General features: G+C 48.1%; 1 protein-coding gene across 1 annotated transcript in view; it reads right to left on the bottom strand.

Moving 5' to 3' along the window:
• Window positions 1-14657, bottom strand: part of Pla2g4e (phospholipase A2 group IVE) — a 36657-nt gene that overhangs the window by 17298 nt on the left and 4702 nt on the right. The window contains exons 2-9 of the mRNA XM_051183646.1: window positions 12129-12201; window positions 5950-6086; window positions 4579-4710; window positions 3633-3673; window positions 2414-2456; window positions 1796-1859; window positions 448-608; window positions 255-341 (exon numbers count right to left, since the gene is read on the bottom strand). Of these exons, the coding sequence (XP_051039603.1) occupies window positions 255-341; window positions 448-608; window positions 1796-1859; window positions 2414-2456; window positions 3633-3673; window positions 4579-4710; window positions 5950-6086; window positions 12129-12201 (738 nt within the window). The remainder of the gene's footprint in view (window positions 1-254; window positions 342-447; window positions 609-1795; window positions 1860-2413; window positions 2457-3632; window positions 3674-4578; window positions 4711-5949; window positions 6087-12128; window positions 12202-14657) is intronic.

The raw sequence follows: 14657 nt of genomic DNA, 5'->3' as shown, positions 1-14657 counted from the left end.
GCGTGCGTGTTCACAATGATCTACACATACATGCTCACACATGTACACACATGCTCCCTTCACAGTCTACTTCTAGATGCGAACCCACCATTTTCACTCAGGCTCCACATTTCCTGGTTACCACTGAAGCCCACAAGACCGTTCATTCCACTTTGTCCAAAAGACGCCATTCCCCGTGTGTCTTTGGGTTCTTTCCATCTCCCTGCTACAGAGCTAAGGATCTCTGAGATCCCTTCCCAGACCCAGGTGCTCACCACAGGCAGGGTCACTGCCTGGCCGTCAGAAAGGCAATCGAGGGGCTGGCAGACAGGGCCATTCCTGCGTGTTCCACAGCAGCAAAGCTGGAAGGAAGGATGGGTGAGCTCTGTGAGGGACTGTGGGACTCCTCTGCTAGCCCTCCCAGCCCAGCTCCCTTCCTCCTCCCTTCCAAGCGTGGCTGCCTAGTACCCCACAGTCCCAGCGGCTCTCTGGTGCCTCTGCGTGCAGCTGAGGCTGGAAGTACATAGGGTAGTGGAAACAGGCTGGATTGCCGCAGCAGGGCTCCAGGCAGGGTGGGACACACTGAGTATTCTCGAAGGAGTCTGACACCATCACCAGGAGGTCTTTATCTGAGAAAGAAGACATAGTTAGACCCCTGAGAAGATTCTTATCTTTGCTTCCCATGTAGCCCAGCAAAGGTCCTATCTTGGCTTCGTATTTAAGAGTGCTGACTGCTCATCCAGAGGTCCCAGGTTCAAATCCCAGCACCCACATGGTAGCTCATAACTGTCTGTAATTTTAGTTCCAGGAGATCTGGCACCCATGGTCAAAGTGCCAATTCACATAAAATAGAGATAACTAAAAAAAAAAAAAAAAAAAAAGAACGTTTATTGCTTTTCCAAAGACCCTGGTATGGTTCCCAACACCCATGCTGGCTCACAACTGTTTAAACTCTAGTTCCAGGGGCTTCAATGTACCTGGTGTACATATATGCAGGCAAAACCACTCATACACATGAATTAAAATAAATAAATTTAAAAATAAAAAATAACCCCATCTTGAAGTGCCAGGAGGTTCACAATCACTGGACACTCATTCAAACGCCTCAGACTGGGCCTTGGGATAACCTGCAATTTAACAAGGCCTGTGGAAGACGCTGACAGATATGCTCTCCAGAGAGCCCTCAAGATGTCGAGAGTCAAGATTAGACCTCTTGGCTTTGCTTTGCTAGCAGAGCCCCCTCCACCCACCCAAAGTCAGAGCCCACTGTGGAGAAAACAGACCCCCATCGGACTGTCAGTTTGGCAGCAGAAGCCCCTCCAAGGCCTCCTTTCTGGCCTGTGTCTGTGGAGACACACTGCTCTACTGTGAACAGCAGGGGTGGACAGTGGTATGTGTGGCTCACTAGGTCTTTTCCGGCTGGAAAGTGCTGTGGATTGGGAGTGTGGGAAGGTATGGCTTGAGGACACCTGCAGCTGTAGTGCCCACCTGCCCCATGTGTGCTGCCATTGTCTGCGCATAGCGACTCAGTACAGCACTTAGCCCTAGGCCCCAGGACACTTAGCAGTCCTGAGGACTTCCATCTGGGTCCCTGGAAGAACACACCCTTCATAGAGACAGCTGGAGAGGGTAGGTGTCTGAGGACACGATTCTGGGGGTGGGGGGTTGACTGTACTTCCCCCAACTCAGGATAGCCCAGGCAAGGTTGAGTCGACCTGGTTCTCTGAGCTCCAAATTGACCTCCATGGGGCTTGGGAGCAATCTTCTTGCCAACCCCACACCTAAACCCGCCATTAAACAGAGTAGGGAAGCTCACTTTTCTTCCTCTTCCTCGGCCTCCTGGATTCTGCATGGACCTCCAGGCAAGAGACTTGTCGAGACTGTAACAAAGCAAAGAGGTCTCAGGGACTCTAAGCACAGGCCAGGTAAAGGCTTTGCCACACATTCCTAATATTCTGCTTTTTAGGGGAGAGGCTTCCGGGACACTGGGTACATTCAGTTAAAACAGCTATGGAGTTTGTTTTTTGAGGCAGGGTCTCACTATGTAGACCAGGCTGTTCTCAAACTCATAGAGATCTGCCTGTCTTGAGCTCCCAAGAGCTGGTAAAGGTATGTACCATCATACCTGGCTTAAGAAATGATTTTAGTACTGATATCATGCTTGCAGAGGTATTGGAATTGTGAGTGACTAAGTCTGAGAAAGGGGTGATCTCTCGGGGATGTAGGGTGCAGGGTAAGGGTGATACTCTCATACTTTCTGCTTTGATCCAGGAGCTCAGGGTGCAGCTCCACCCCTGGGTGCACCCTATTTAGTCTAATTCTCTCTGGCTGGGCTCAGCACGGGGACCAGGCTCCAAGCTGGGCCCAACACCCTCTCCCCTGAGAGCAGCAGCCACATGTGGCCTCAGGAGCGACCAGAGCCCAGGACAATTACCACAATCACACCATTGGTGATGAGCATCTCGGGTGAAGAGAGGCTGAAAAACAAAAGAGAACTCCCTGTCAGTAACAATATTCTTGGCTGGTTTCTTATGGAGGTGACAAAAACTGTAAAACATATCAGTCATAAAATAGCAGATTCTTCTCAGTTGTGAAAAATATCTGCCTGAAAAGCTAGGTTTGAACTAGACTTGGTGACATCTACCTGTAAATTTGTCACCTGAGAGGCAGAAACAGGAGGATCAGAGCCCTAAGCCAGCCTCTGTGATCCTGTTTCAATTCAGACCTAGATCTGTAGATTGTCAAGGGAGAAAGAGGTGTACATTTAAAAAAAGGTGCATAGGTTAGAGGTCATTAAGACTGCAGCCCCTCATCTAGAACAGATGCAAACATTTGGTACCAACAAAGCTTCTGTGCTTTAATTAATGTATACATTGTGCAAATAGGGCTGACTTTTAAATCTAAATTATTTTGTTATTTTACTTGTATTTTTTTTTTTTTTTGCATGCATTCAGGGTGTACCTATGTATTACCTATGTATGTATATCACATGCTTGCAGTGCCAGCAGAGGTCAGAAGGGGGCATTAGTTCCTCTGGAAGTGGTCACAGATGGTTGAGCCACCATGTGGGTGCTAGGAATTAAACCCAGGTTCCCTGGAAGAGCAGCCAGTGTTCTAAACCACCAAACCATTTCTCTGGCCTCCAGATTTGATTTTTGTTGCCCACCCTCTCCAATTTTGGCCAGGGGTTATATTTGTTCTAACAGTTCTCAGTCAAAGAGGAGAACCCTTATCCTTATCCCATACCGTGGTGGCAGGAATTCTTTAGGAAGCTCCTGTCAGAAATGCTGGGGACTGAGGCAAGTACTAAAGTGTGTGTGTGTGTGTGTGTGTGTGTGTGTCTCAAGTGTGTGCTACCATACTTGATTGATACTGTACTGGGGCCTGAACCCAGGGCTTTGTGTATGCTAGGCAAACATTCTACCAACTGAGCTATATACCCAACCTTGTAAATATTTAAAAGAATACTGGCATTAATGGAACTAGAATAGTGGTGGACCCAGGGCGCCTACACCCTTTATACACTCCCAAGAGAACTGGCACGCTTGGAAGAAGCCAGCAGTGAGGCTGGAACAAGGGAGGGGCAGCACAAAGGAGGACACCGCTCTGAAGTCAAGGATCTTAGCTGACACTCAGGGCTGATGCCTACTTACTTCTCTGTGAGCAGGAACTCCACCTCCAGTTCTTCCATGCCCTGATGAGAGAGAAAGGAAGGAGGCTATTGGCCATGTCTGCCACCTCTACCTCCAAGGACCCTTTTCCACCTCTGCAGACCTGCATGCCCTACTCATGGGGCCACAGAAAAGGAATGGCTGCTGCCAGCTCTTCTTGCCCTCCCCACCTGTCTTTGTCCTAGTCTCTGACATCAGGCACAGCAAGACAATGCAGGGGATTCAGATGTGGATGTGACATTTGGCCCTGGATATGCATTCTTCTGTCCCAGAGCCTTGGGACAGTTCTCCTCTGCTTGTCTGTCTTCTCATGGGGCTCAGGGATTTGGCACAGGAGCTCTGGGCTGGTGCCTTTAGAGAGCACAGCTTTGTCAAGGCAGGACCCTTCCCTTCCCTCTGCTTCCATGCTTCCTTGTGTAACAGGGGGTGAATCATGGCTTCACTGGACCTCAGTTTCCCCATTGGATATATAGAACAATGGTAGAGATGCTTGCCCTCTGATGTATGCCTGAAGCCCAGGTATGGCTGAATCTATAATACCTTGGTTGTTTCCAGTTCTGAACTTCCTGACTTGTCCTCTCTACCTCTAGGACATTCCAGAAACTGGACTTGGAATTAAGAAAAAGGAAACCGACATTCTATTTAGTATCACTAATTGCAAGGGCCTTCATTACTATTTCTAACTTAAGCCTCATAGCAATCCTGCTTGGAGGACTATTGTCACCATTGTGGAGATGAAGAAGTAGAAAATAAGAGGAGTTAATCAATCCCCATGCAAGTGACAGCACTAAAATTTGAACCAGAAGCAAATCGGTTTCCTAGCTTGTATATGTGCTCAGAGTAGCCCACGCAAGGGTATCATGGCAGCAAGTGGCTGTTCCCCATGAAGTCTGAAGTCAGAGGTCCAGAGACTGTGATCTGCACCCACCTCTGGGTTGAGTGGAAACTTCACATGGGTTTTATTCCGAAGGCAGAGCTTGGAGAGATCATAGAGAACTGTCAAGAGATGGTCATTGGGTGTCAATGTGTCTTCATCACAGACGCTCAGCTCTAGTACGTTCTAGAGGAGAGGGCAGAGTGGAGTCCTGGTTACCATGATTGCAATGACAGGATCTCTGGCCTAGCAGAGACTCAGGTCTGAGGAAGGGGGACAAAAAGCCTTCTGCTTGGAAGCCAGAGACATTTGCAGGGACATGAATCCAGGGAACAAGTGTCTTTCCCCTGTTCTCCAGCTCCCTAGAAACTGCTATCCCTCTGCTCTGATTTCAGGATAATTTGGTCCCTTTAAAACTTGAAAAGCTTGGCTTTCACTTCTCCTGGGGAAGGATGAAGAAAAAACAATGTTCTGCAAGACCCAGCTCCTGGGAGATGAAGACAGCTAGGAAAGGCAGGTCAAGGAAATTAACATTTGGTACTCCACATGGAAATCTCCCTCCCTCACCAAACTCATATACACAATAGAAAAGACATCTTACTTCATCTTGTTGAGATAGTCTCACTGTGCAGCTCAGGCAGACTTTAAACTAGCAATCCTCCTATCTCAACATCCCAAGTACTGAGATGGCAGGTGAGAGCCATTTATCACAACTATTAAAAGGTATTTTTTTAAAGAATCATAATGATCACAACCCTCTTGAAAACTAAAAGGGCTCTTTGTGAATACAACTATAGTAATCTGGAGTGTCAAGCCTTGACTATCTCAGGATTGATGCCTTCATCACCAGGCCAAATTTTTCTCAAAGCTGCCACTACTTGAGATGCTCAAGGAAAATTCTACAAGAAATGTGACCATGACTTAGACACACCATAAATCTGAAGAAAAACAACACCGTGAAATAATGGCTCAATGAGTGAAAAAGCACACACCCAAGGAAATAGAAATAAGAGAAAAGTACTAAAGCAATTAACAACAGATTTAAGAGGGAAGTCTCCAGATGAAATTAGATCAGGTTGGACCTGGTCAATAGAATGGTTTTCCCTACTGTGTATTCTCCTACAAGGAGAGTGCTGTGGAAGGTACCATTTTATTTTTCTGAAGTAAGAGATAGTCAGGATCAACGGCAATTAGGAGGACAGGAAATTAGAAGGTAGAAGAATTAGCAGACTCAGAGAGGGACACATATAGAGAGAAGGAAGTGGTGGGTGAGTGGGAAGGCAGGGTAAAAGATATGTAGGAAGACAAAGAAATAGCCTTAAGAACAACATGGAGGTGGGGAGGGACAGGTGGAGGGAGGGACAGGTGGAGAGTGGGGAGTAGACACATGGGCAGGGCACACAGGTGTGGTCCTCGGTGGCTCACCTTTACTTGAGTCTGGATCTGAAAGGTGAAGCTTTCATCCCACTCTGGGTGTAGGCAGTTGGAGATAGTTCTGGTCCTCAGCTTCTCCTGAGAGGCAGTAGGCAGCCAGAGGGTGACAAAGCAGTCTGTCTGACTCACTGTCCGAGGAAGAATGGTAGAAGAGAGGGGATGGAGACGTCAAAAGGGAACCTCAGGCAAATCTCTTTAGAGCAAGGCCTCCTGTCAGCCGCCAATCTTTTCCTGATGCAGGGGTCTACCTCTCTGACTTGGTTCTAGAACCCCAAGATGGGCACACAGACCGAGGGCTATTGGTTACATGGAATGGGGGCAGTCTTGCTGACCTAAAGCAGAAGTACTCCAGGCTCTGAGCAAACAACTTTGATGGTTAATCTTGGTTGTCAACTTGACTAACTTAAGATCAACTAAAATCCAAGCTTCGGGCCATTCCTGTGAGGGATTTTCTTAAGCAGATTATTGGAAGCCGGGAGACCTACCCTAATTCTGGGCCACACCTTCTAATGGCAGCCCCATGTGGGGAGGGGTTCAGATGAAATAATGAACTGGGCCATATCTCCGTATGATTTAATGCAGCTGTATCCAGTGGGCTCTCCATACAGTACTGGTCTCCTAGGATGATGTGCGCAATCCAGGGTACCCTCCTTTTTGTGGCTAAATGCCTTCTTTCTTTTTAAATGAACAAACCAAGTGTCCCGGAGAAGGGAAGCTGCTTTGACTTCAATAAGGCTTTCCAATATGAAAGCCAGTCTAACTCTTCTGGTGGGAGTAGCAGGACAGATAGGGCTAAGAATAGCCTAAGTGCTTCCTCGTGCCATTATTCTCGAGAGGAGGGAGGAAGAGGTACCAGGATTGTGTTTGTCACCACCTTGGTGACCTTCTGGGGTAAGTCCTAGGGTACAAACCACATCTGTAAAATTCAGTGAAAGTTGAGAATTTCCCCTGTCCTGTAAATGGTGGGGCTGGGGAGGATGGGAATCCAGCTAGTTCATCATTTTTACTAGCAATTGCTGTGTGAGTGGAGGCAGAGCTCCCCCAGGGACCGAAGCCCATTTTGTCACGGCACCAAAAGGCCTGTAGTGTCTGTAACCCCTTTTGCGTCATGTGTTCTGCCTTCTGAACACAGTCAGTCTTTGATGGTTCACCATTTGGGGAACTGACACTCCCAGCACCTCCTCCCACTGAGTAAAGGTAAGAGGACACCATCCTTACCTGCCCTAGTCATGACTTAGGCCACAAAGAAAGACAAACCCTTACAGAGTGAGACGAGAATGCTGGCCTCACCCCCTGGGCCCGTCCCCTCCAGGCCCACCTGTTCTCTCCCACTGACTCGGGTACCTAGGCCAGGAGCCATGGGTCCTCCCTGATTCCCTCAGAGTCCTCATCGCTACTGCCTCTACCTTGGGGCAGGTCGCCGTCATCTCTGGAAATTTTCCACTGGGCTCCCTGTCTCCTATGTTGTCAACCTTTTCTCATAAGAGAAGGGGCTTTTGAAACATGACTTTGTCGCTATCTGGTTTAATAGCTTAGGAAGGTGCCCCATCCTTACCCACCATGGCTCTCCTTCCTATTTTCTCAGCTCAGCATCATCTCTCCACCCTTTCTGACTCCCCACCCCTGCCCTGCATACGTTTATGCACACACTCATGCTCATACTCACACACCTACACATGCATGCAGACACCCACCCACACTCACTCTGTCTCCAGAACAAGCGTAGACACTCCTAGGTCTCCAAAAGGGCCGTGCTATCTCACTTCAGGCCTTACACCTGTCACTCTTTATGCTAGACACCTCTTCCTTCCCTCCTCTCTTTCTCTTTCTTTCCTCCCTCCTCCCCCCTCCCTTTCCTTTATGTGTCTGTGTGCTTGCCTGCATGAAATAGCCACATGAAATAGCATGCAGTAACCTGTAGGGACCAGAAGGGGGCATCAGGTCTTTTGATACGGGAGTTAACAGGAGGTTGTGAGCTGCCGCTGAGAATAGAACGTGAGTCCACCACATTAGCACTGAGTATTTTTGACAGTTGAGTCTTTAGCCCCAACATCCTTCTTTTCTACATCTTTTCTTTTCTTTCTTTCTTTGGTTTGTTTGTTTGTTTTTTTTGAGATATGGTTTATCCTTGTAGCCCTGGGTATCCTAGAACTCTCTCTGTAGACCATGCTGGCCTCAAACTCACAGAGATCTGCCTGCCTCTGCCTCCTGAGGTGTGTTTGTTCTACCACCACCCAGCTCCTTCTTTTCTTCTTGAACGCACCCTTCTCTTCACTGGTTTTAGAAGGAGTCCTCCCTGTACTCCTCCCTTAGGTTTTAGAAGGAGTCCTCCCTGTACTCCTCCTCTGAGTGTCCAAGTCCAGCTAGGTGCCCCTTGGCTGCAAGTCCTCTGTGCCACTCCTAAGAGGGTACTTGCTATGCTGTACTGGCAGAGCAGGTCCAGCCATTGTCTTCATCACACTGTGAACACCGAGAAGGCCAGGACCTGCGACCTTTGGACAGAGTAGGCACTCACGAGACAACTTTTAAAATGAATGAATAACAACTTCCTGCTATAGGGCTGTATCAGAGACCAAGAAATCCTGAGCAGATCGAGGTGGGCAAGTCAGTATGTGTCATTGCTCTACTTATAGGGAGACTCACCAGGAGATATGCTCAGTCCTCTTGGAACCCTCCCTTGACTTTTCCTGGTCCCAAGCTCTTCCTTTTCCCTGGGCCTGGAACATTTTTCTCAAATCTGCTTTCTGTGTAGTGCGATTCTGCCACACCTATTGGTTCTGTCAGACCAGTTAGCATATATGACATAAAGGACCCTGTAAAGGTCTTTGTCTCTCTAAAACAGTTCCTCTTTTGCCAATCCACACCAAAAATTTTCCCACTGAATCCATTAAATAACATCTCAGTGTTTTGGTTTAAATCTCAAGTTAAGATAAAAAATACTCTTTCCAGGTGGTGAGTGTTGTTTAGTTTTAGCTAATTTGATACAAAGCTAGACATATCTGGGAAGAGGGAATCTCAATTGAGAAATTGCCTCCATCAGATTGGACTGTAGACACATCTGTGGGCATGTTTTCTTGATTAATGATTGGCATGGGAGGGTCGAGCACACTGTGGCGGTGCCATGTCTGGAGAGGTGGTCCTGGTTTTATATGGACCCTAGTACTCTAAACAAGCCATGCAAACAGTTTAGTAAGTAGCACCCTCCATGGCCTCTGCTTTGGTTTCTGCTGCCAGGTTCTTGTCTTGAGTTCCTGCCTTGACTTCCCCAATGAAAGTCTGGAATCTGTAAGATGACATAAACCCTTTCCTCCCCAAGTTGCTTTTGGTCAGATTTTGTCACATCAAAAGAACCCAAATTAGGACATGCTCTATGCCTGGGATCCCAGCAAGTGGAAGACAGATGCAGGAGGAACAAGAGTTCAAAGCCAGGCTCAGTTCCTTAGTGAGACTCGTCTAACAAACAAAGAGCATCAACAACAAAACATTCCTGGAAGTGACAAGGCCGACTGGAAGATCAGACGCCCATACTCCAGCATTCATCAGTTTTCAATTATTTTCGCAGTAGCTTCCCTCCCCTGGGAATCAGGGGAGCATAGCACAATGGGAATGGGAGAGGAACGGCAGTGGGAACTCTGGGGCCCCAGATGGTGGGCTGAGGCAGGCACATTAGCTAACTTTAAGGACACTGTCACATTGGCCACAAGGAAATGGTGACTAAACTGGGAATTTCAAGACCTGGGATTTCCTAGGCAAAAGCAGGTTCTAGCCCCTGTTCCCCAGGAAGTGAGAAAGACTTTTGTCATGTGAACGTCATGGTCCCTTCCCTGAATTGTAGGTGGCAGAGATGACTTAATTGTCTTCAGAGATGTTCAGAACATTCCTGGGTGGTTACCAGCGGATACCCCAGTATCTCTTGAGGTACCTGCCTGATGCTCCTAGGGGTACTAGTTGGGGCTTTAACTTGTTTTTACCATGGAAGGAAACTCCTGGTGGCTGAGGTTTGTTTCTAGGAGTGCCTGCCTTCTGGCCTCTTTAGCTCTTTTTCTGGTACTCTTTAGCTTTTGGCAAGGTGTCATCCCTGAACCTCTGATACTTCTTGCTATCAGGCTCTTGACATCTCCAGAAAAACAGGCATGGGTTAAATGCTTACACCAAAGAACCATTCATTTTGGATTTATGCTAGAAGGGAGCAAGAATGAGCACCATAATTTCCTACTGAACCCATAAGAAGGCAGCAACATAGCCCAGCCTGTGACAACTGTGGAGTCCAGACCCAATATGACCTTGCCAGAAGCATCAGTTGCCATATCTGCCTTTTGTCCCTTAGGGAAAATGGGAGAAACATAAACAAGGGGAACCCAAAGAGAACCCCAAAGTCTGTTTGTATGCCAAGGGGCATGTGGTGAAGGGGAAAAGGAGACTGGTAAAGCCGGATTGTAGCCTGCCTTGCTACTTGCCAGCCTCAGGGGACAGGCGTGGCAGGGACACGGCAGAAGAAAGGGCCTTGGACAATGGAAGGTCTTGCACACAGGTGCAGGCATGAAGACTAAGAATGAGTGTCCTGGGTGGCTGGTGATGGTGATGGGGTTGAAACAGACACACCTCTGGAGAAGCTGGAGGACGGTGTGTGGGAGCTAGGGCTGAGGGGAAGGGTGACCTCTGCCGAGGAGTGGAATGAGAGACCCATTCTGGAATGGGCAGGAAAGGTGTCATGGTCTAGGCCTGGGAACACTTCCTGGCTCCTCAGATCACACCCCAGTGTACTGAGAAAGCCCCAAGGAGTCTGGAGATCCCTTGCTCTGCAGTGGGGCCCCTTGGCTGACACACGCTGAATGTAATGCTTGCTGGAACTGTTCCTACTGGCGCAGACACTGACTGCCTCGCCCTCTGTAGTCTCAGTCTGAAACGTGTCTGTCCCTTTGCAGTCTCTGGGACAAAGGACTATCCCTTCTCCGGCCCTCCACAGCTGTTCTCCCTCCAATCTGCTCCCCAGCATGATTGGCACATGAGTATCAGGAAGTCATGTAATCCCCAGAGAATCGAGCAGCCTGTTCCTCTTCTGTCTAGCTTCTGCCCATGATCTGACCACACTTCTTTCCCCTAGAGAGCAGCGGTTCTCAAACTGTGGCTCAGATCATATATCATATCATACTATATCATATATCCTGCATATTAGATATTTGCTCTATGATTCATAACTAACAAAATTACAGTTATGAAAGAACAATGGAATAATTTTATGGTTGGGAGTTGCCATAACATGAGGGACTGTATTAAAGGGTTGCTACATTAGGAAGGTTAAAAACCACTGCCCTAGAGGGTCCCCTCTCCTCACCAACCCTCCAGGCTTAGAATCAAACTCTAATTCTACCTCAGGCAATCATGAAGCCCTCACCTACAAAGTGGGTCTCCTATGATGATCACTCAGCTGTGGGAAGAACTGAACTGAATTTGACTACCTGGTGACCAGCCCATAGCAAGTATTCCAAGACAGCCCCTTCTCTTAGATTGCTCCTCCTCAGACCAGGCTTCCAGCCCCCAGATGCTTACAACCTTGCCAATCAGACCTTAGAATCTCAGTGTGCCCTTCTTGGCCTTTGCAACTCCCACAGCTGTGCACCCTAGACATAGAGCCTTCTCTGCCTAGAGAGGCCAAGCTTCTTTCCTACTGTAAGCAAGCAGAGCTCCACATGAGGAGATAACTGATTTCTTAGACACCATAATATACACATAGTGCATCTCTGGCCCAGTCCAACAGCTTCATTTCCTCCCAAACCAGAAGTTCCCTGAGCTCCTGTGGCCTGGGAATGCAGCAGGAGCCAGACGAAGGAGAAGCTGGTCTACAAAGAGTTCCTGCCTAGTGGATTGAATATGCAACCCCGCAGAGGAGACTGGGCTGCAGATCAGGGTACTACAGACTGCTGTGCCTCAAGAACTGGGTTTGGGATCCGTGTCCTGAGAAGCAGCTCTGAGAGGAGCTGGTGGGCAGTTCCATGATACTAAAGGGCTTCTACTATTCTACCCCAGCAGCCCCTAAACTCACTGGTGATACAATGGCTCAGGGTCTATGGAATTCTATCACAGAGATATGCCTGACTAGCTACAGCTAGGTCCTTTCCTTATCCAGATCCCCCAAACAGGAGGCAGGAGTGGGGAGGAAGTATACTTACACAAATCAGCCTGCCGGACATTTTTCATGCCGATGACCCTGACTGTCAACAGATGGCATGGAGATGGCCCCTCCTGTAGATTAAAAAGAAGGTGAAGTCACTCTTCAAGTACCACCTTGAGACCAGTGCTGCCGGGGAGACCTCTCCATGCTTGTCTCCCTGCCTACCTCACAGCAACCTCAATGCTGTTCAGTCATTGTTTATTTTGGCTTATTTCTCTACTACATGGAAGTCTCATAAGTTGAGACATACTGCTTTTTTTCCCAGCTTTTTACCTCTATGCTGATATATGTATATATAATAATAAATATTTGTGAGACAGTGAATGCTCTGGCCCAAGTACATTAAGGGAATCCTGAGATGTTTTTATTCTCTTGTCCAATGAATAATTCCTTATTTCAGCCACACAACTACAAAATTTCCCCTTATCTACCCAACATGGCAGCTTGCTCAGAAGGTAGGCACAGTTTGACTGGGAAAGATGGCAGACATCTATGAAGCCTGGGTATCTCATGCCAGGAGGTTACCACCCCAGGTCTTAGGGGCAGCTCAGGTTGTTCGTATCTCCCTTGCCCAGCAGGGCCCTTCCATGAACCCTTCCATGTATTCCTGGCCATCGTATTTTTCTCTCAGGAAGGCATCTACCTTTCATTTCACCGTGCCTTGCTATAGCTGTGATATTTTGGCTCATGTGTTGTGGCTTGACTTTCACAATGACAAAAACATGGATAATCTTCAACACGATGACTGATGGCTGTTAGATGCCTCTCTCAGTATTGCTAACCCCAGGGACTGGAGCCCTCAGGTTTCTGCCTCTCCCTTAGTGCTTTAGCCTAGTATCTGGAGCTAGGTGCACACCCTGAGCTGCTCATCTGAAGCTGTCTTGCTGAGAGCTCTGCTATCATCTCATATCCCACCCACCTTCAGCCGGCATCTGGCTTCCTGAAGCCAGACATGCTTCCCTCGGCAGCCGTCTTTGTCCTCTGTGAGTTGATTATCAGCTGCCGGTCCACTTTTGTCCTTTTTCTATCCTGTTACTTTCTGCTTCCCAGATGTCCCTTTATGTTTCTCCACTCTCGGAGTGTCCCTGCATCACATGTACTGCCCATGGAAGGACCATGGCTCTCTTCCTAGTCTTTCTCTACCTATTCAAGGCTCCCTGCCCCAGGTTTCCTTCTGCCTGTGTATGGCTCATCTTCACATATTCTCACCAACACAGGTCCCTTGCCACCATGGCATTTAGAGAGTGCCTTCCAGTTGCTTCTCTGCACAGACCCACCATCTTCTCTCTGTCTTAAGACTTTTACTCAAGGTTTTTGAACAGCCGCTGTGAGACAGGGCTTGGATCACAGGGAGGTTCCAAGGTAGAGGATGGGCAAACTGCCCATGGACTCTTGCTGCCCACAATGGGAATGTTCTTGGCTCCAGAAATCTCCCCAGAGGACAGTGCATTTCCAGATTCTGGAAGACTCTCCTGCCCCTCCAGGGTCCTAGTCTGTTGACACAAGGAGCTGTGCTCCTCCATGCCCCGCTGAGCCAACACAGTGTGAGGCTCCATGCCTGCTCTCTCCATGTGTTTCAGATTTTTCTTTGGATTTATGCCCTTTCTGCTTAAACCTCAGACTTGGGACTCTTTACCTGAGAATGTCATCCAGATGTAGTCCAGTTCTTGCAACTGTCCACTCCCAGCTTTGGGTTTTCCTACAGACTCCCAAGCCCAACATGTCTATGTGTGGAAGTCTGGGAACTGGATCCTGTCCCCCTCACTGAGCACAACTCCCAGGGCTGATGGAAGCACTCTGTGACTTTTTCAGACAGGCCTAGTCTTTTCTCTTTAAAGAATATTTTGGTTTGTGGGAAAGCAAAATCTGACATGAAAGGGATTTGGGGTGGGAATCCTCATAATGACACCACTTAACCTAGGGCAATTGTTGTTACCACTTTTTCATCTTCTTTCCAGACTTCTCTGGGGCTTCAATCTAGCCAACAAGAGAACAATGGTCCTGAGAAATGAGAGTTCCTCAGAACCTGAAGGGACATGTAATTTAATTCCAAGAGCTCTTTCCCTCTCTCGAACAGAGCAAGTGTCAATCTCACAGGTGCATGTAGGTCCAAGGATCCCTTCTGTGAGTATAGCTATGAAGTCTTCAGGCCAATAACTTCCTTAAACAGCATTCTGCTATGAGCCCTGTGAGTTGGACCAAAGATTAAACACAATACTAACTCTTTGTGGCCTGTGGTCTGTGGCTTGCGGTCTGTGGCAGGACTTTTCTAGGCAGTGAACTTTTCATTTCTCATCTTGTCCTGGGCAGTGCAGGCCATGGGCTGGCTGAGTGAGGAGGTAAGCATCACCTTTGAGAAGGCATGTGTGGTCCTGGCAAACCTTGCCTTACTCCTCAGAGGACACCCAGAGTCTCGGTGGGAACTGTTCTTTCCTGTCTTCTACCCTCAGTGTCTGTCAGTGAGGGTGGCTGTTTCTTCCTCCTCTGTCACTCTCTCTTACAATACCAGCAACATCAGTGAGCATGG

The sequence above is a fragment of the Phodopus roborovskii genome, unplaced genomic scaffold (assembly GCF_943737965.1).
Source record: "Phodopus roborovskii unplaced genomic scaffold, PHOROB, whole genome shotgun sequence".
Taxonomy (NCBI): domain Eukaryota; kingdom Metazoa; phylum Chordata; class Mammalia; order Rodentia; family Cricetidae; genus Phodopus; species Phodopus roborovskii.
Note: the sequence above shows the minus strand (reverse complement) of the source record. Positions and strands in the feature narration are given on the sequence as shown.